The 19,018-nt window shown below is 48.5% G+C and overlaps 2 protein-coding genes and 1 long non-coding RNA gene across 3 annotated transcripts in view; 2 read left to right on the forward strand and 1 right to left on the reverse strand.

Annotated features, from left to right (window-relative positions):
* The first annotated feature begins 546 nt into the window (after positions 1-546).
* LOC109282390 (uncharacterized) lies at positions 547-5,157 on the forward strand. Its single transcript, XM_019484256.2, has 5 exons — positions 547-719; positions 1,381-1,443; positions 1,627-1,779; positions 1,909-1,968; positions 2,141-5,157. The coding sequence occupies exons 1-5, from the start codon at positions 642-644 to the stop codon at positions 2,150-2,152; spliced, it is 366 nt and encodes a 121-aa protein (XP_019339801.2). The 5' UTR covers positions 547-641; the 3' UTR covers positions 2,153-5,157.
* Positions 5,158-6,730: 1,573 nt separating this feature from the next.
* On the reverse strand, positions 6,731-15,098 carry LOC109282389 (uncharacterized). The gene is made up of 3 exons (XR_002089358.2): positions 15,002-15,098; positions 10,369-10,516; positions 6,731-9,056 (listed from the first exon to the last, which is right to left on the reverse strand). It is a non-coding gene; the product is annotated as an uncharacterized LOC109282389 (long non-coding RNA).
* A 42-nt stretch (positions 15,099-15,140) lies between these two features.
* Positions 15,141-19,018, forward strand: part of TBC1D12 (TBC1 domain family member 12) — a 98,417-nt gene continuing 94,539 nt past the window's right edge. Inside the window, exon 1 of the mRNA XM_006263759.4 lies at positions 15,141-15,715. Coding sequence (XP_006263821.3) covers positions 15,195-15,715 — 521 coding nt within the window. The 5' untranslated portion in view covers positions 15,141-15,194. The remainder of the gene's footprint in view (positions 15,716-19,018) is intronic.

Genomic DNA, 19,018 nt, shown 5'->3' on the forward strand with positions numbered 1-19,018 from the left:
GGGAGTAGCAAAGGGTTCCTGGTGCTCCAGCCTCCTGCTGCCACGATGGGGAACCATGTGCTTGTGCTGCTGCCTGGGGTTGCTTTTTTCCCACTCCCTGTGCTCATCAGTGGAGGGAGAAAAAAATTATGTGGGGGAGCTGAACATATACATGCATGTGAGTGTGCTCAGCGGCCCCCTCCCCCCTCAAATGCAGCGTGGGATGAAGCTGCGAGCAGTTTGTCCGGAGGGCACCTGGCATGGGGAGGGGGTGGTGGCTCCTGCTGCTGCGCGCACCCTGGGAGAACATGGGGGCTTATGGCCCTGGATCTGCACAAGGGAAGGCAGGCTGCCGCTGTGCGCTGGTGCCAGGGCTGCACCAGGCCTTTCCTGGCAGGGAGGGTGGAGGATGCAGTTGGGCCACACTGAGCTCAGGGCGGGCAGCAGTGGTGCTGGGAGGGGGGATAAAGAGGAGCTACAGTGAATTTTGGGGTGGCTGCAGCCCCCTTCATAGATCCCTCCCAGCACTGCCTCCACCTACCCCAGCTCTTCTCCTCCTTTAGCTGCCCCAGCTTCAGGGAGGATCTGGGGTGCAGCTGACCCCACAGCCGCCTCCTGGTAGACCAAGGCTGACCAACAGACCAGCCTGGGTGAGGGCCCCCATGTTGGTGCACCCGCCATGCCAACAGGAAGAAGATGAAGACGTGGGGACCAGTGCTATGTCCAGAGGCAAGAACCAGGTGAGGCTGTGAGGTGCGCCCTGCACCTTGGAGGGGGGTGATGATTTGCTGGGCCCTGTCTGCTTCCTAACCTGGCACCCCCCCCCCCCCCCCCCTTTTCCAGAGTCTTTGCCTGCAGTCCTGGGAGGAGACAGTGCTCTGTGCCCTGCTGTGTATGAACACCCGCCCTGGCCATGAGGATTAATCCAGTCCCTGTCCAGCCTTCTCTGTGCTCTTTCCTGGCTGAGCAATCTAAAATCCTCTCCCCAAGGAGTCCTGCATCCCCAGATGCCCTGAGAGGCCAGGCTGGGACTTCTCTGGACTCTGCCTCTAAGCATCTCCTAGGGCTAGGACCTCTGCTATCTGTCTGATAGAGAAAGGGAAATGGAGACACAGACTGTGGAGGGATTTGCCCACCATAGGTCCTGGGTTTGTGCAGATATGTATGCTTGGGGGGTGGGGGGTGGCAGGACAGGCATGCCCATGTGCCCTGGGGAGACATCTAGAGGAGCAGAGGTGTCCATCAGGTGGGATGTGTGTGTGTCTAGTGGGGTGGAGTGTGTACATATACACGTGAGCTCATACTGGTGACTGGCCTCTGTGTGTGCATGTGTGTGAGGCCATGTCCCTAGCAGGTACTCACTGCTCCCCACAACGACTCCCCCATTCTTTCCTTCTACAGCCGCTCCACACTGAGACCCTGAGGCATAGACAGAAGCTACCCAAGCTGGTCATGCAGGGAGTGGTAAGTACCCCAACCAGCAGTGCCCTAGGTTGGGGTGGGCCAAATCCAGGGGCTGGGGCACCAGATGGGTCCCCTGCCAGGCTTCCTCCCTTACAGGGCCCACAGATGTGAGGGGCTCGGACCCTCAGTGTTCAGCAAAGGGCACAGCTGGCATGGTGACTGTCCCATCTCCTTCTCTCCTAGGGTCTTGACAGAAGCCCTCAAAGCAGGGTCAAGCTGGAGTCTCCAAGGAAGACAAGTGTGGCCCAAAGGGACCAAGCACCCTGCACACCCCAGCAGGGCCTGGGGAGGCCAAGAGATTGGCCACGTCCTGGACTGAAGCCCTTTGCACCCCAAGTAATACTTGCTGCCCCAGTCCCCAACAACCTATATGAGACTGCGAGCCTGTGCTCATGGCTGCCATCTGCATGCAGGTGTGTGGACCCGTGTCCCCTGTATTGACTCCCTCATCCTTCCACCCAACAGGATCTCATCCTCGAGAGGGCAGGGCCCAGAGCGACCCCTAATATGTCTGTGTGGGGAAAGGTAGGTCCACCAGCCGCCCATGCCCCTGGAGGTGGGGTGAGCCGAGTTCAGAAACCAGGACTGCCAGGGGGGCCCTGTGGGGTTCCAGGGGCATGAAGGACTCAGATCTTTTGTGCCCAGGGCAGGGCAGTGGTGGCATGGTGACTGTCCCCTCTCACCTGGTCCATCCTAGAGCCTGTTATAAAAGCCTACGTGGCCCACAGAGGAGCAGAGCAAGTGACCTGGATGCACTGTGAAGATCGTGTTGGCCTCTCTCCTCCCAGGCTTGGAGCGCTCCCCCTGCCAGTGTCAAGCAGGAGACCAAACAGTCCTACATCATGTCTAGTGCCAAGTTAAGACACCCTCTCAAACATCACGGAACACATGTTGAAACAGGAATTCTAATTATAAAAGTCTAAGTTTGTCTGTCTGTAATGCTTTATTCACACTGTGATTGGGTGATGGAAACAGCCAATCAGAGTGCTCCAAGCATGGGGGAGCACCGCCATGATTCTAAAGCCATCCCGAGGACCGGACAGAGGGTGGGTGAGCCAGGGCCAGCAGCGCTGGCCTCGGCTCCCCCATCCTGCTCCCTGCAAGCCGCGCTGAGGACCGGACGGGTGGGGGAGCAAGGGCCAGCAGTGCTGGCCTTGGCTTCCCCACCCTGCTCCCTGCAAGAGGCAGAACAGTGGCAGCATGGGGCATTAGGTGGCGGCAGTCCATCCCAGCCCCTTTCCCCAACCCATCATTCTTGACAGGCTAGTAAGAAGTAAATGTTAAACAATGTGGGAGTCAGTGCACGGCCCTGCTTCACTCTGTTGTTGATGCTGAATGAGTCAGACCCTTGGTTTTCATACATTACAGTTGCCTTCATGCCATCATGTAAAGATTTCACAAGGTTTAGCAGTATAGGTGGACAACCAAGCTTCTTCAGAACAGTGTTAAGCTCTGACCAACGAACCGTGTCAAAGGCTTTTGTTAAATCTATAAAAGCCATAGTGGGATATGCTTCTCTCTGCACTTTCCTTGCAGTTGTCTTACAGAGAAGACAATCTCTATTGTGGACCTTTCCAACCAGAAGCCACACTGGCTCTCAGGATAGGTTTTCCCAGCTAATGAATGGCAGCAATACTTCCAAATGGTCTGCAAACCAGTCATCATTTTTCTTAGTATTCTTTCCAAAACTTTTGCTTGCCACATTTGTACATAGTTATCTTCAGGATTTCCCATGCAGCTGATGCAGTCTCATTCATTCTGGCTGATTTGCTATTTCTTCAATGAAAAGCTATTTCTTGATAGGATTATTGATTTGGCAAAAGTCAATTCAAGGTTGTCCAGCAGTTTTATTGTGGTGGAGCTTCTTAGCTTGAAACTTCACTTTGTAGCAGACAAGGGAGTGGTCGTGCTGCAGTCTACGCTTTGGAAGGGTCTTGTATGCAGGTTGTCTTTCAAATGTGTATGCTTTTTCAGTAACAAATTCAGCTGATGCCAGTCTTCATGACATTCTTCTGATGTTACCAGCAAAGGTGTTGGTCACCGATAAGTCTTGACTGGCACAGAGCTCAAGAATTCTCTGATCATTGTCACTCATACGTCCAATGCCATGCCTGCCCAGAATCCCAGCCCAGGTCTCAGACTTGGATCCAACACTTGCATTGGAGTCTCCAACTACTAGGATGGGTTCCTTCCATGGAATCTGGCTGATCAGTTCTTCCAGCTGTTGATAGAAGCTGTTCTTCTCCTCATCACTAGCCTGCAAGGTGGGAGCATAGACACTGACAGGGTTGATGAAACCCTTCCATAATCTAATGCAGTGTTGTGGTACGTATGGATACTGAAATCGATGTAGGAACGCTTCACATGATAACATAAGTTAATTTCTGATAGCAAAACCTACACCATGCTCTCCTTATTCCTTCAGGTTTGCCATGCCAGGAAGTGATGTAGTCCTCTTTTATGAAGCCTGTGTCACAGAGCCAAGTTTCCAAAACACCTGCAATATAAATTCTGAAATGTGCAAGCTCATTACTCAACATAGCCATTTTCCTTAGATCTGAATCCAGATGTGAGTCATATCCAGGGGTCAGAGTCTGAATATTCCAAAAAGCAATTCTGCTTATAAAATCAGTTGATCCAGGATGTAAGCAGTGAGGCAAGCCTTGTTTGACCCACCTTTTCTAAAGCCACTCTTATGTGAGGCAAGCAAGCCATCTTTAACCAGTGCTGCTTGGAAATCTTGGTAGCTGCCTCAGGGCCCTTATTCCTCTCTCCAATCCCTGTAACCATTTTGCCAAGACCTTCAGTGCCTAGGCCTAGGCAGAGTCATAGAGGAGCGGAGGCTGCCATAGATCCCCCCTTAAGATCACAGCCAAAATCCAAAGGCCAGAACAAGTCTAGACATTCAGTGACACAGAAGTGGTAGCTGCTGCCAGAGAGCAACCTGAATAGAGCTGCTAATTGCCTGTTGCTTCAGTGTGAGCGCCTTTTCTATCAGGATGAGGTCCCTTAGCCTTTCTTTAACCAAGAAATGTCCACAAAGCAGCAGAGGATGCAGTTTAATGTCATGCCCAGGACAAATGGCATGTCAGGCCAGAGGGCCACGAGGTCACAGACAAACTGCCAGAGAGTCAGAGAAGGGCCATCCCTGTGAGGGCAAAAATGGCAGTCAGTCTGGGCTGCACCGGTCTGTACATCTTATGTTGTACTGTCCTGGCAACTGTTGATCACCTGGATCACGGTTTACATGCAAGTGGTCTATATGACCATCACACCATAACCACCAGCGCATGCACCTAGGCAAGAGGATGGAGCACAAGAGGCTGCCGTGGACCTACCGCCCCCCACTCAGACCATCGAGACAGAGTCCAAAGGCCAGACTGAGTCCAGAAGTTCAGTACCTCCATGGATGTAGCTTCCACCAGAGAGCAATAGATAGAGCTGCTGCTGACTGCCTCACACCTCAGCAAGGGCGCATTTCTCTCAGGATGATGTCCCCTTGCCTATCTGTAACCAAGGAGTACCCACAAAGCAGCAAGGTTTTATTGTACTATATATTTATATTGAATAGAAACCTTTAATGTTTAAAAGGAAATATACATCAGACTGTTAATGATATCATCAGTCATTACCACTGTTGTGTGATTTAGTGTTGTCACCTGTCACTACAAAGGGTACTTATTTAGTGAGGCAAATATAATGCCAACATGGATTTGGATCCATTGTGAAAGGCCTCAGCACAGCGGTTAAGCACAGTGGACAGTAGAAAAAGTGAGGCCTATGACTGCCCTTTCTGGATTCCTGGGGCCTGGGCAGGCCAGAGACAGGAGCTCATGGGACAGCACTGGTGGGAATCACAAAAAGGGGGGCCCAGCCTCACACACAGCCCAGCCCTCCAGAGCTGGAGGCTGTGACCATGATGTCCAACTGTGCTGAGCCCTTGGAGGCTCCAGACCAGGGCTAAGCCCTTCTGCAGGGGCTGCAGGGCCCAGGAACCACCCTTGTTTCCTGTCTCCTAGCTCTGCAGGCCAGACTGGCTCAGGTGAATGACAGCAATGGACACAGCCAGCTCCGGAAACACCTCTATTCATAAACATGCTGGTCTAAAAAAATTGACAATTGGCTTGGAGTTCAGGGGGTGGGACACACAACACATGCGACCACCTGAAAGTCTGGGCAAGGCAGGGTAGGCAGTACGTGGACACGGGGCTGGCTTTGCAAAGGCCTTATGCTACACCTGTACAGTACTTCTCAGGGAGGACGGTGGTTTCGGAAACAAAAAAATTGGTAAGAGCCCTGGACCATTGCCATGGAGCAGGATACTGTATGGGACCACCAACCATGAGATCTCCAGCTACACCAGGGCCCAGAGCCAGCCACAAAGGGCCTAGCAAGACATGGGGCACCTCAGGCCCAAGGGAGCAGGGGGTGACCCAGGAACAAAGGGCTCCTTCCTGGAGAAGTGAAGTACTCCCTTCCAGCCTCTGCCCAGGGCCCTGGGCAGCCTCATGATCACAATGTAGAAGGCACGGTTGCATGGTAAGATGGCCATAGCTGATCTTGGGTGGAGTTCGGTTACTATATTTCCAGGATCAAAAAAGAGGACACCTGAGGGGGGGAGGGACTGTGGAGGGCACAGTGTGATATGCCTATGCCCTACCTCTGCCCCTCACTCCTAAGCCCTTGCTCCCCCAGCCCTGCCGCTGCCCTTCACTCCTGACCTGCAGCCTCCTGCCCCTGCCAGCCCTGCTGGTGCCTCACATTCCTGAACTGTAGCCCCCTGCCCACCCAGCCCTGCTGGTGCCCCTCACTCCCAACCCAGAGCCCCCTGTCCCCCAGGCCCTGCTGCACACATGCACATACAGACATACATGCTCTCGCTTACTTGGCGGGGCCTGTGCACAGACCATGTGACCTTTCCCTGACAGCCAATCACCTTGCCAGCTGCTCCCAACCCCAAGCATCCAAGTTGCTTGTGCTTGGGAAAAGCAGAGGCAAAGCAAAAACCTGCACATTTGCTTGCATTTTAAAAACCTGCCTGGGCATGAGGTCAGGGGGTCAAAAAGAATCATGTCTGGGAAAACCTGGACATATGGTAACCCTAGCTAGAGCCAGGGAGCCCTGGCTCCTTCCTACTCTGAGACCCTGGCCTTTCATTCCCTTACCTTTCCTGGTTCTCTGTGATCTTAACCTAAGAAGCAAGAATCCAGTGCTATTCTTGAGAGACAGACTCGTATCTTTTGCTGAGGAGAACAAGTACAACCCAAAATTCCAACCAGTAGACACCTCCAGTTCAGTACAGGCATTTATTGGGGGAAAAAAAAAAAAAGCATTGCTGCCTGCTCAGCACCATGGGCAACCAGAGTCATCAACCACCTGCAGGCCAGATCCCACAAGTTGTATTTTGCCCACCACTGCTGTAGATGGATGCATCTTCTGCCAGGCAGGGGTCAGCAACTCTGGCTTCATTGTCCCCTTAACCCATTCTTTCCCCATGTACTAGCTTTATTGGTAAACTGAGTCATGTACATTATAGCAATATGAATACATTTAAAACAGAAATATTACATTAAATCCCATAGTCAATTATAATTGTGGAGGCTGGTAATTTAAGCAGGTTCAGATGGAGATTGGACAGATTAATGGAGCATAGATCAGTCAACGGTTATTAAACATGATAGAAGACACACTCATCTACAGAGACTTGACATATGAACAAAAGTGGGGACTGCAGGCAACCTAGGACTTTGGCTGTGAGTGCTGTGTTGTAGGTGGGGAAAGGCAGGGGACAGATTAGTTTGGATGGACTTTGCATCAGTGGCTCCCACCCTTTTTTTTTCTGCGCCCCAGTACTGGAAGCAGATTGCGGTAGTGGCGGCTCAGGGGTTGGGGCGGGGAAGCTCATCTTTTCTGCGCAGCGTTGCCAGGATTGCCCCTGCGACCCTCATTTGGGTTGTGACCCGGGGTTGGGAACCACTGCTTTACATAAATATTCTTTCCTTTAGCATCTGCTCTTTGTCACTTGGAGAACCAGGATGGACCAGTTGTCTGACCCAGTATGACATTCACCTTAACTCACTAATGTAGAACAAAACAAAATCCACATTTTCAGAAGTTCCAAAAACAGGTTGTTCTTCAAAGACTCAAGCCACAATCAGTGCAATGAAGCCCAACTAAAGCAATAAATTAATCTTGAAACTCTATTGAAAACCTTTTAGTAATCTATGACATTAAATCTGTCTGAAGTTTTACTATATGGTTTGAGTAGACATCTGATATGTCTAGTCTTGTCCTTGAAAATGGTGCAAAAGGTATACATTTTTATGTCATCTAACATTACTTCCAGCACCTGGATGAAGAGGATTACCAACGCTGAAGACAGCTGGTGAATAACTTTATAGACTGTAAGACTTTAAGGCCCAGAGGGTACATTGCAATAATCTAATCAGACCCTCTGTATACCGCAGACCACAGGATTTTATGCTGTAATTTTTGCATCAAGTTCATAACTTCTGTTTAAATTATAACATTAAAAAAAAATTAATTCAATTTAAAGGCTTCAGTGATGGATAATCCAACATATCCTTAGGTAGTTTGTCCTAGCACAGTTTATCTTCTCTATTAAAATTCATTAAACAGATTAAAATAGATTATTTATAAATTAGTCTGGCTTTATCTTGCAACCATTAGATCTTATTGGGTTTTTTTTTACTGTGAGATAAAAGAGCCATCTATCAGCCTCACCAAATAAACTGACTTTATAGAAGGAAAAATTAGAGATAAATAGAAAAAAATTAAGTTGCAGGACAGATTTGCTCAGTGTGCTGCTTATTTCTTCTATTTATGTTATTGAGTCTGAAAGCAGAAACTCACTGAGAGGGCTTTCTGAGAAACTATGCTAGTATAAGAAAAGACTGGTGCTCAGTCACTCAGTGCACTGGGCAAGGGTGTCTGACAAACTTTTACTACTTTAGAGACCTCCCCGCTGGCGCTCATGCCTATAGGTTCATAGGTTCATAGATGTAGTGTTGCAAGGGACCTGAGCAGATCATCAAGTCCAACCCACCCTGGACAGGAATGAATACTGGTCTCATATGACTCCTGGTAAGTCTAAGCTCATGCGACCCCAGCTCGGTAATTATCAAGCCTCCTTTTAAAGACCCTTAAGGTAGGAGTCAACACCACTTCCCTTGGAAGCTTTTTCCAGATCCTAGCTGCCCTGACTGTGAAATAGTGCCTCCTGATGTCTAGCCTGAATGTACTCTCAAACAACTTATGGCTGTTATTCCTTGTTACTCTGGGAGGTGCTTGGGGGAACAGGATTGCTCCCATTCCCCTATGGTCCCCCCTAGTACGTTTATAGATAGCCACTAGATTCCCCTCTCAGCCTTCTCTTGTGGAGGCTGAACAGGTTCCGGTCCCATGGCTTCTCCTCGTAGCGTGTGCCCTGCTGCCCCCTGATGATGTGAGTCGCCCTCCTCTGGAGCCTCTTGATGCTGGCCACATCCCCCCTGAAGTGCGGTGCCCGGAACTGGATGCAGTACTCCAACTGTGGCCTGACCAGTGTTGCATAGAGGGGGAGGATCACCTCCTTGGACCTGCTCATGATGCATCTGTGGATACATGACAAGGTGTGGTTGGCCTTACTGACCACGTCCTCACATTGGCGGCCCATGTTCATTTTGGAATTGATAATGACTCCAAGATCTCTTTCTGCCACTGGGCTTTTGAGAAGGGAGTTCCCCGGCCTATAGGTATGCTGCTGGTTCTTACTGCCCAAGTGCAGTACCCTGCACTTGTCAGTATTGAATCCTATCCTATTCAAATTCACTCACCCCTGTAACCTGTCCAGGTCCAGTTGTATCCTGTTCATAAACCACAGTATTGCTGCATGTTGCATGGAGGAGGCATTGCATGGAGAACACATCATATTTATTTCTTCTCAAGACTTGGGAACAAGACCCCACGTCTAAAATGCAGAACCTAAAGACCTGATATTCCCACCAATATGACAGCTGCTTAGGAACTCAGATAGAGATTGGGTTTACTATGAGATTTTAAAGCTCTTAGTGATGCATGCCCCCCAGCAAATACATCTGGTGGTTGTTTTTGAGTTAAATTCAGAAGCTATAAAGCTCTCTCCCCTGTAACAAAAAACTATACATTTTCTTTAACCAGCCTCAGATGTTGATAGTTAAATTCTTACATATCCAAAGTGAAATTTTCACACATTAACTAGATGACAGTACTACTAATTTAGTAGTTACCAGTAGTCAGAGCTGACTCTAGTGGGGTGCGGGGCCCGGGGCAAATCAGCCTGTGCGGGGTCCCCTTAACACTGTGCAGGGCCATGGTACCCCCGCAAAGAGGAGGGGGTCTCAATGCTTCTTCCGCAGCGCAGGGCTGAGCTGCCAGCTTCAGGTAAGCCCTGAGGGAGGGGCCATGGCCACTCCACCTGGCTCTGTGGGGCCGCCCCAAAGCACAAGGCCCGGGGCAGTCACCCCAATTCTCCATGCCCTAGGAATAGCTCTGCCAGTAATGCTAGTTCTCCTAGGATAATTCTGCCTCTAAGTATCTCTTTCTTCAAGATCACAACATTTCTTGGAATCCAAACCCTTTCCATATAGATACCAGAGCCTCGGGCATGGCACTATAATAGGATGGTATCATAGAATAAGTATCAGCCAACTGTAAATCAGTTTCCCTAGAGCTGGATGTGGCTCTGGAGAAACTGATCTAACAGAAGTAAGCTGAGAACACTTTGATTGTAGCACTGCTAACTCTTCATCACTTAAGAACATGATTAGAAATATGAGATGATTTGGGCCCTTGACTTGCTTGCACATGTAGGTTAATAAAGTAGGAAGATAGAACATAATTAGGGATTGTTGAGGAAATTAAGCCAAGGACTACAAATAATCTTACTTATAGCATTGGTGATGGGATCCAAACATAGCACTCCAATTAATTCACAATTGCATGGGCTACTTCAACAGCCCAGAATCTCTGAAGCAGAGTTGTGCTCTGGATAGTCTTCCTTCCTCCCATCTTCATGCTCCTTTGCTGAAAGGTACTGCAAGATATTACAGTGCTGGGTCATGACTGAAAGCTCTGTGCCACTAAGTAACACACTGAGACAGGGGCTTTTCCTTGGGGGAAGATCTATTTGCTTTGTAAGCCGGGTCTGCTGGTATACAGAAATACAAGGATTGGAACCTTAAACTGGCTTACTGAGGAGGAGAATTGGAAATCTCAACTCACTGCCAAGTTCTGGTATAAATCGGGTTAAAAAACTCAAGGAAACTGATAGGTTTAACTGCTACTCCTGTTTTCAGTTATCTGTAAGAGATAGTTAAGCATACATCACTACTCCAAAATAAAGGCAAGCACAAACCTGTTTAGGACTTTGTATGATTTTGGCAACTTGGCTTTGTTGGATATAGCTTGTGGGGAATAGGGGGCTGGAAAGAGTTCAGTTTGGGAGGCAAAAAGTGTCACAGAAAAAGAGAGAAGGAAGTTTTAATAGAGACTAAACAAACAAGGTGGGTGGTCCTGGGAAAAGCTGAAAAGCTGGCTGGTTGAAAGATCTCTGGTGCTGTGGGAAAAGAAAACGGTCTGTGGTGGGTTCAGTTTCTTCTCCTGTTAGAAAACTGAAATGTTAATGTTCTTTGTAAATAAATAAGAGTGTATCACAGAAACACCTGATCTTATCACTAGCTTCCCCTTCTACATACAAGATCCCTAGCTTTGCTATCTGCTCAAAGAACTGTTTTATGTCAAACAAGTCTGCTCCTCCTAAGCGCAAAACACACTGCTTCAAGCATTACTTGAAAGGCATGGAGATAGAGAAGAAAAAAGCAAAACCAAAACACCTACTTCATTACAATCATTATTATCAAAACTAGCCCCAGAAACTTCATAACCCAAAACTCTAATAGTGATTTGTGGCTCACATAATAAGAAGCATTTACTGCTTTTTAAAAAGAGAGTCTGCTTTAATTATTTCTCATTTAAACCTTTTCTTCCTCCAAAACTCCCATTAGTAGAAGAAGGAATTATGTAAGAAAAATCCCTCTTGAGCTGTGTTAAAGAATCTCTCTACCTTATACTGAGCATGCTCCACTTGGTTGCCTTTAAAGGTAGGTAATTTAGCAAGCTGTAAACTAGAGAAACTTTAGAGGTAGAGTTATTAAATGGAGGTCTTCTCTAGCCAAGAGTTGCTAAGAGAACTAAGCTTTTTCCCTTCTGAAACGTAAGTCTAGTAATACTGTTTTACTATTTGAATAGCTTTGCCTATTATAGAAAGCTGTTAGCTTTTTAGGTTTGATAGTTTCCTTAGGAAGGGAAGCTAGTTGCTTAGAGAATACTACAAGGAAAGTAGTGCTGCCATATTTCATCTCTGGGGCCTGTAAGTCCACAGAACTGCTGTTTGAATAGGGCTTGCTAAGTGCTAACTTCTCCTTCCCTTGATCCTGTTCCTCAAATACCTTTAGCAGGAACTTTCCTAGGCTTTCCAGCACTAACCAGAACAGGTTGCAAAATCCTTTTGCATTTTCTCAAGACTTCTCCTCTAATCTTGTTGACAACCCTTAAACCCCTCAAAATGTCAGGAAAAACAAAGTGTTATGGTGCTGCTTTAAAGATGCCTGATATGTTCCCTTGGAACCTGCTGTTCCATAAACCTAAAGTCTTTCTGTATTTCTTTAATTTGTAGTTTTATATGTGATTAGCATATGAAGACCCTGTCACAGGAGTATTTTTTTTCTACCTAGAAGTTTCACAGGAACCTACAGTATTCATGTATGTGATTAAACCTTTTGCTTTAACTGTTATTCCACTTTTCTAATCTGGTGTTAACCCTTTCCTCTCCCCTCTCCTCCCCTGACATTGTCCACACAAGAATAGCAAAAAGAAAGGAGTATCTTTCCTTTTCAACTCTAAGGTCAATTATCTGGGCTCATTCTTGATCTTTTTAAACATGTTGATTTTACCTACTTTTTGAGACCTCCTCTGTCTTGGATTTTATTGGGTCCTTTCCCATTTCTCTTCTTGTGTTGTTCTTTCTCTAGTGCACCATATTTGAAGAAATTCTCTTCTTATTCCCCACCTAGCTCTGTTAGAGGTTTGCTAGGAGCTTGGTTATGTTTACCTGTTTGCTTTCTCCCTGTGTGACCTTATGGGTGAGTCTCTTTTAGCTTTGAGATGAATAAGGCTCCACTTTACTTTTCCACCTTTGATTTTCTTTACATCATTTTTTTTTTTGTGTCTTCTGCTATCTTTTAAAAGATGTCTTGATGTTTCTTTAAAGTAGCATGCAACAAAAACTGAACCTTTTATCCAACTCCTCTTCCTAGCTTCCCCTTTCCATATCTGCTGAAAACACAATTATGGTATCCTCTTCATTACTCACATCTACGTATTGGGAATTAATTTGATTTTTCCATTTCTTTTTATATACAGTTTGTTGACTTATTATGTTGTTTCCCCTTTTGTAATGCTCCTGAAATCTTCCCATTCTTCTTGTCTACATTGTGAAAACACCTCATTGTTTTGCCTGCTATGCTGCATTCTTAATCTTTCACTTCCCTTCTTCTATCTAGCTAAAATTAAGCATGTAACCTTTACCTTCTGTCACTATGCCAACTGTTCTTAGGCAGCAAACTTTTAAGAACCAGTCTGAAAGGGAAATTTTGGATCAAGAAATCATCCAGAGACTGGATTGTGTTAAGTATGTTTTAAATGGGAGCCAGGTATTCTTTATCCTGTTACCTGCATTAGTTTTTGTGACTCCTTTTGTGACTTCTTTTGCCTATGGGTTTATTGCTTGTTTGTGTCTCCCAGCATTACCCTGCTCCCTTGTATCTTTGTATTCAAATTTCTCTATCTTTATACACTGCTTTATGCACATCCTTTCATAGTATCTGGTGAAATAAGCTTTTGTTGGCTGAAGCTCATGCTTTATATGAAATATATCTATAGTACTTTAGTTACTCTCTAAGGTGAAAATCTGCTCTGCCTTCTACTATGGTGACTGGCACTTTTACCTCAAGCCCATGAACTCATGTATGTACTCTGTGTGAAGTTGTGGTTTCTGCACAGCCTTGCCTCTCCTTAGTGCAGTGTTGTTTATAGCTCCCCATGGCTTTTTTTTTTCTTGTCTTCAAGACTCTTTGCAGGATATTCTTTATACTGTTCTAGTGTTTGCATCCCAATTAGATGTTCCTATGTGCTATCTGCTTTGTTTCTTCAAAAGTTCTCCTCCGTAGCCTGTTGTGCCTTGCTTTCTGCTGCTGACTTTTCTATTTTGCTGCCTCCTTTCCCCTTCTCAACTTCTCTTTTGTCTTTGCTTAGTATCAAAACCAAGCACTCTTAAATTCCCACACAAACCACTTCTGAGGTCTAAAGTGCTGAACTGGGGTTTAGAGCAGAGCAGATCATATCAGGTAAGAAAGGAAGCAATAATCAATTCAGCTTCTGACCAGCAGTTCCCCTTTTTATGCTGTTATCTCCTCCCACCAAGCTCAGTGGGTATACCTTTACCCTTGTGAGCCAGGAAGAGGCATCTAAAACCTTGTTTATTGGTTCTGGCTTCGTGGTTTCCTGATGACTGCTGAATTAGTGTGGCTGTCAAAGGACTGCCTCTAACAACCTTTCTACCACAAACCATAATCTACAGCTGTGGTTTTCAACATTTTTTTTTTTTCATTTGTGGACTCCTAAGAAATTGTGAATGGTGGTGTGGACTCCTTTGAAGTGTAAGTGTGAGCATTCACATACTTTTGATTGATCATAGTAATCTTTTATGGATTTCTTAGACATAGTCTGCAGACCCCCAACAATCCTCAGACCATAGGTTGAAAACCACTAACATCCTTCTTTGGCTACCCTATATTTACACTGGGGTCTTTGATCAGGGTTATAGCGTCAGATTTTTCAAAGACTGCCTTTCTTTTTCAAAGTAGGCCTTTCTATACTGATTCTTGTTGTTGTTTCTTGTATTTTTATGTGAAATTAAATTAAATGCTGTGAACACAGACGTACGGATGTGAACATAGTTTACGGTAGGAACTAACAGGAGTCAGGTGAAGCTGCAAGCGTTTTGAAAACCAGGCCAGGGTTGGGAAGCCCAAATCGGCCTTTGTCGCTGAACATCCCCGGCTTTGGGCCTGGTGGGGCAGCCACGGGTGCAGAAAGTCTGTATGTGACCTGGGCCTACCCTTCCCTGGCTGGGCCCCCTCGGCGAGGATGCTGGGACATCCCTGGGGATGACTTGTGCGTGCAGATGGGGGCTTGTTTTTTGGCGTGTGTCTGATTTATTTTTATTTTTTTTCTTTTCCTTTTAGTTTTGGGGTTTTGTGTGTGTGTGTGGTGTTCTTATGAAATCCTCATCCCTTTCCCAGGCATCGCTCCGCCAGTACGAGGCGGCCGAGCCAGTCGCTGGAGGCGGCAGCACCTGCACCAGCGAAGTGACGCCTCGCGGGCAGGCGGCTGCACTTGCCGGCGGGCTCCGGCGCAGCCCGAGGGAGTTTTCAGATGAAATACGGCCGCCGCGACCTACCCCGTGCCGAGGAGCTCTTCTATGGAATACGGTGCAGTGCTGCGGCCCCCCGCTCCTGGATGGTAGCGGATGTGGCGGGCTCCGCCGCTCTGCGCGTGCGTGACCCTGGCCCCGCCCTCCTGGGCCCGGCCCGGCCCCGCCCCCTGGGCCCCGCCGCGCCGCGCCTCTGGCACCGCGGGCTGCGCGGCGGCAAATGGTGGGGCCGGACGATGCCGGGGCGCGGCGTGGCGCTGCGCTGCTCCCTGCGGGCCGGCAGGAGGCGGCGGCGGCGGAGGCGGCGGAGGACGAGGAGGAGGACGGAGAGCGGGATGGCCGCCGGGGCTTGAGCGCGGGGCCGGGCTGCAAGTGCTGCCCGCAGCGAGCGGCCGCCGGCGCCGCGATGACCAACGGCGACGCCGGCTTCCTGCTGCCGCCGCCGCCCTGCGCGGGCCGGGAGCGGCTGCACAACGGCGGGGCGGCGCTGGAGGAGCCGCTGCGCAGCTGCCGCCTGGGCGCGGGGCCTGAGGGCGGCGGGGGCCGCGCGGGGCCCGAGGGCTGGGCGGACGCCGGCCCCGCCCGCAACACCTTCGCCGTCAGCCGCCGCCGCAGCGCCCCTGAGCACCTGCCCCCCGCCGACCCCGGCCCCGCGCCGTCCGCCGACCCGCCTGAGGGCAACCCGAGGCCGGGCCTCGCCATCGCCGGTACCGGCGCCAGCCTCGCCGACTTCTTCAGCAGGTAGCGCGGGGCGGGGGCGGGGGCGCCCCGGGGACCCTCTTTCGCCCTCTGCGCGGGCGGGGTGGCGCCCGCGGGGCCCAGGGGTCGGACCACAGCCAGAGCTGGGGCGGGACAGGTGTGGTGCCTCGCCCTGGCTGGAAAGCCCCGGGCAGCGGGCGAGCTCTACCTGTGTAGGAGTGAGGACGGTTCCTTCCCTGGGGTCAGACCTGGCTGCCGGGAAGTGTCAGTTCCTGCCCAGGCTCCTGGAAGTTACTGCACCCCACTGGGCTACTGTGTCTGCTGCTGTGCCCCCACTACAGACAAGATGTGGGCAAGTTGGAGAGAGTCCGGTGGAGGGCAGCAAAAAAGACAAGGGGCTGGGGGACATAACTCATGAGGAGAGGCTGAGGGAACTGGGCTTATTCAGTCTGGAGAAGAGAGTAAGAGAGGATTTAATAGCAGCCTTCAAGTACCTGAACAGAGGTTCAAAAGAGGATGGAACTAGAGTGTTCTCAGTGATGACAGAACAATGAGCAATGGTCTCAAGTTGCAGCAAGGGAGGTTTAGGTTGGATCTTAGAAAAAAACTTTCTCACTAAGAGAATGGTGAAGCACTGGAACAAGTTACCCAGAGAGGTGGTGCAGTCTCGGTTCTTGGGGGTCTTTAAGGCCTGGGCTTGATAAACCACTGCCGGCTTGATGGGACATGGAAGAGAGGCTTTTATGGGGCTGAGCTGCATCACTGTGCTCTCCTGCATCCCTTGAGAGAAGGTGATGTGTCTTGGGACTTGCATATAAGAGCGCACACAAGAACTTTTTGCCCTCTTCTCTATAAGGTGCCTTCGTTCTCTGTATTTTCTGTTCATGCGTATGTGTACTACTTAGCTGGCAGCACATATGCCCTAACCCCTGTAGTCTGATTTACAAGAGGTCTTATAAAGGTATAATCCTAGTTGAAGACTGATATGAAAGAGCTGTTCATGCTCCAGAGGCAGTCCCTAAATGAGAAGTGGATTCCTCACTTCAGCTACTAAGGGAGAAAACGCAGAGGATCCTGAAAAGGTGTTGTCTTGGCTTCTGCATTGGTCTTAGCAGAAAGTAGTAGATGTTGGATAAATTGGGATTTTTCCATCCTGTTTAAATGATATCCTTCTTGGAGAGGTGGATTAAAGGAAGAGGTCTGGTACCAGCTTCCAAGGAGTGTGTGGTACTGTTGCTGTCTCATCTCCTTGGTTCATATCACTTCATCTCCAGTTTTTCAACCTCCCCTGCTTTGGTTATTAGAGTACTCAAAATTAGTAGCATCAGTATTTTAGCTAACTAGGCCCTAGCACAGTGAAATACACTATTGTTTGTACAGCAGTTGAGAGGATCATGGGCAAGGTCTACTCTAGAAACTTACCAGTATGTCGGTGTAAGGGGTACATTTTTGTTCTTACAACTTGACAAAAACTAATTTGGGTGAACTTTGCTGCCATAATGAGTTCTTTTGTGGAACAGCTTGCTTTGGCAACCAGTATAAGATAGACCAGTGTTTTGCAAACTGTGGGTTGCAACCCAAAAGTGGTTTGCAAGAATATTTGAACGGGTTGCAAGCTGTGGCAGGGCAGAAGGGGAGTGGGAAGACACCTGCCTCTTCCAGCAGGGGAAGGGGTGGGGAGAGCTGCATAGCCAAGCTGGTGGCATTGGGCTGGTGCCTGTGTTCATGGGGGTGGGACAGCTAGGAGATACTCCGACCACCCCACGAGTATCTGCGGCAGCCCCTGTCCAGGGCAGCGGGGATGTCACAGGCCTTCCCTTCTCCTTTCTCCAGCCCATGCTGGGGCCAGACTTGGTCTGCTTGGCCTGCTGGTGCCCACATGAGCCAGAGCCACTGGAGCTGCTGCATCTACTGCACTCCAGCCCAAGCAGGACGGGGCAGCTGAGAGCCCTTCCAGGAGGGCTAGGGGGAAAAGGGGATGTGGGGTGGAAGTGAGGGCCATCAGCGTGTGCGCGCGTGTGGTGTTCTTATGAAATCCTCATCCCTTTCCGAGGCATCGCTCTGCCAGTACGAGGTGGCCGGGCCAAGCAAGTAGGTTCCGGTAGAGAAAAGGTTGAGAACCACTGAGCTAAACGAATGAAAGCGCTCTTGCTCACAAGGACTTTGATATGCCTACTCTGACAAACCTTTTCTAATGTAAACTTTGTCTGACTGTCTTCAGCTATAGCTTGGAAAAGTGATTTTCCTTGACCCCTACCCCCAGCTTTGGGATAGGCAAGTGTCAAATGTTGTTCTGTTCTGAATTCTTTTTGCAGTTATAAAGTTAAAATCTATAAAAGTGCTTAGAGAAGCCGACGGCATGTACTGTGGATTGAAGATATTTCCAAGTTCTGTTCATAAGGACTAGTAGCTTTTGTTTCAAGCGAAGGTGACTTTATCTGTTTTAAAATTGTCTTGTGCCCAGTGATGATGTAAGTCACATTAAGTTCTATTGTGAACCTTCTGAACATAAGATCTTTTTGGCAGGTTTCTTACTTTATTATTTCTTTCTTTATTATTTCTTGTAGGTGAGCACAAAATGTTAAATGGTGCTGGTCCCAAAACTTTAAGTTGGACTGGCAGATGGTTCTAACTATGCATATCTGGATTTCCACTTGAAGTACTTTCTGCAAGCAAATAACTTCTCTGTTCTGTTTTGACATGAGGACAGTGAAATAAGTTTTACTTTCCTTCTACCTTGGCAACAAATAAGGGAACTCTGGAGCTGGTGAATTCTGCTAAGTGCTTCATTCTGCTAATGCTGTTATCAGTGGTGATGCATAGGGTGTTCATGGGAGTGCATGTGCACTCCTGGCAAGCACTGATGCACCCCCTAACAGGCTGTGCTCCCTGCTTAGGCGATGGGCAGGCGGGAGCACTGGATGAAATGCTGCAGCCAGTTCCCGATTGGTGAGATTGGCTGCTGGGAGAAGAGGAGAAAACTGTACAACCTTGTAGCTACATGCCTGGTGAAAGCAGTAGGTAGCTTCTTGAAAGGCCCTGATCTTCCCTTTATGTTCCTGCAGTAATCACTACAGAGAGACATGAGAGCAGTTCTCATAATACCTAGATCAGGGGCTCCCTAGGGTGAGAAATGAGGCTTGCCTATCAAGTAGAGAAGTGTGAGACTCCTTTTCTCACACAGTCAGTTATCTTTGTGATGGCTAAAATAACAAAGACCTTTTCATAGGTCTCTGGCAAAAAAAAGGTAAATATTTGCCTTGAATTACTGTTGCTCAAAGAACCTAATTGGAAAGTTGCTACACTCAAGTGTTGTAGTAGTCATTGTGACAAACTCTGAATAGC

The sequence above is a fragment of the Alligator mississippiensis genome, chromosome 6, assembly GCF_030867095.1.
Source record: "Alligator mississippiensis isolate rAllMis1 chromosome 6, rAllMis1, whole genome shotgun sequence".
Classification (NCBI taxonomy): domain Eukaryota; kingdom Metazoa; phylum Chordata; order Crocodylia; family Alligatoridae; genus Alligator; species Alligator mississippiensis.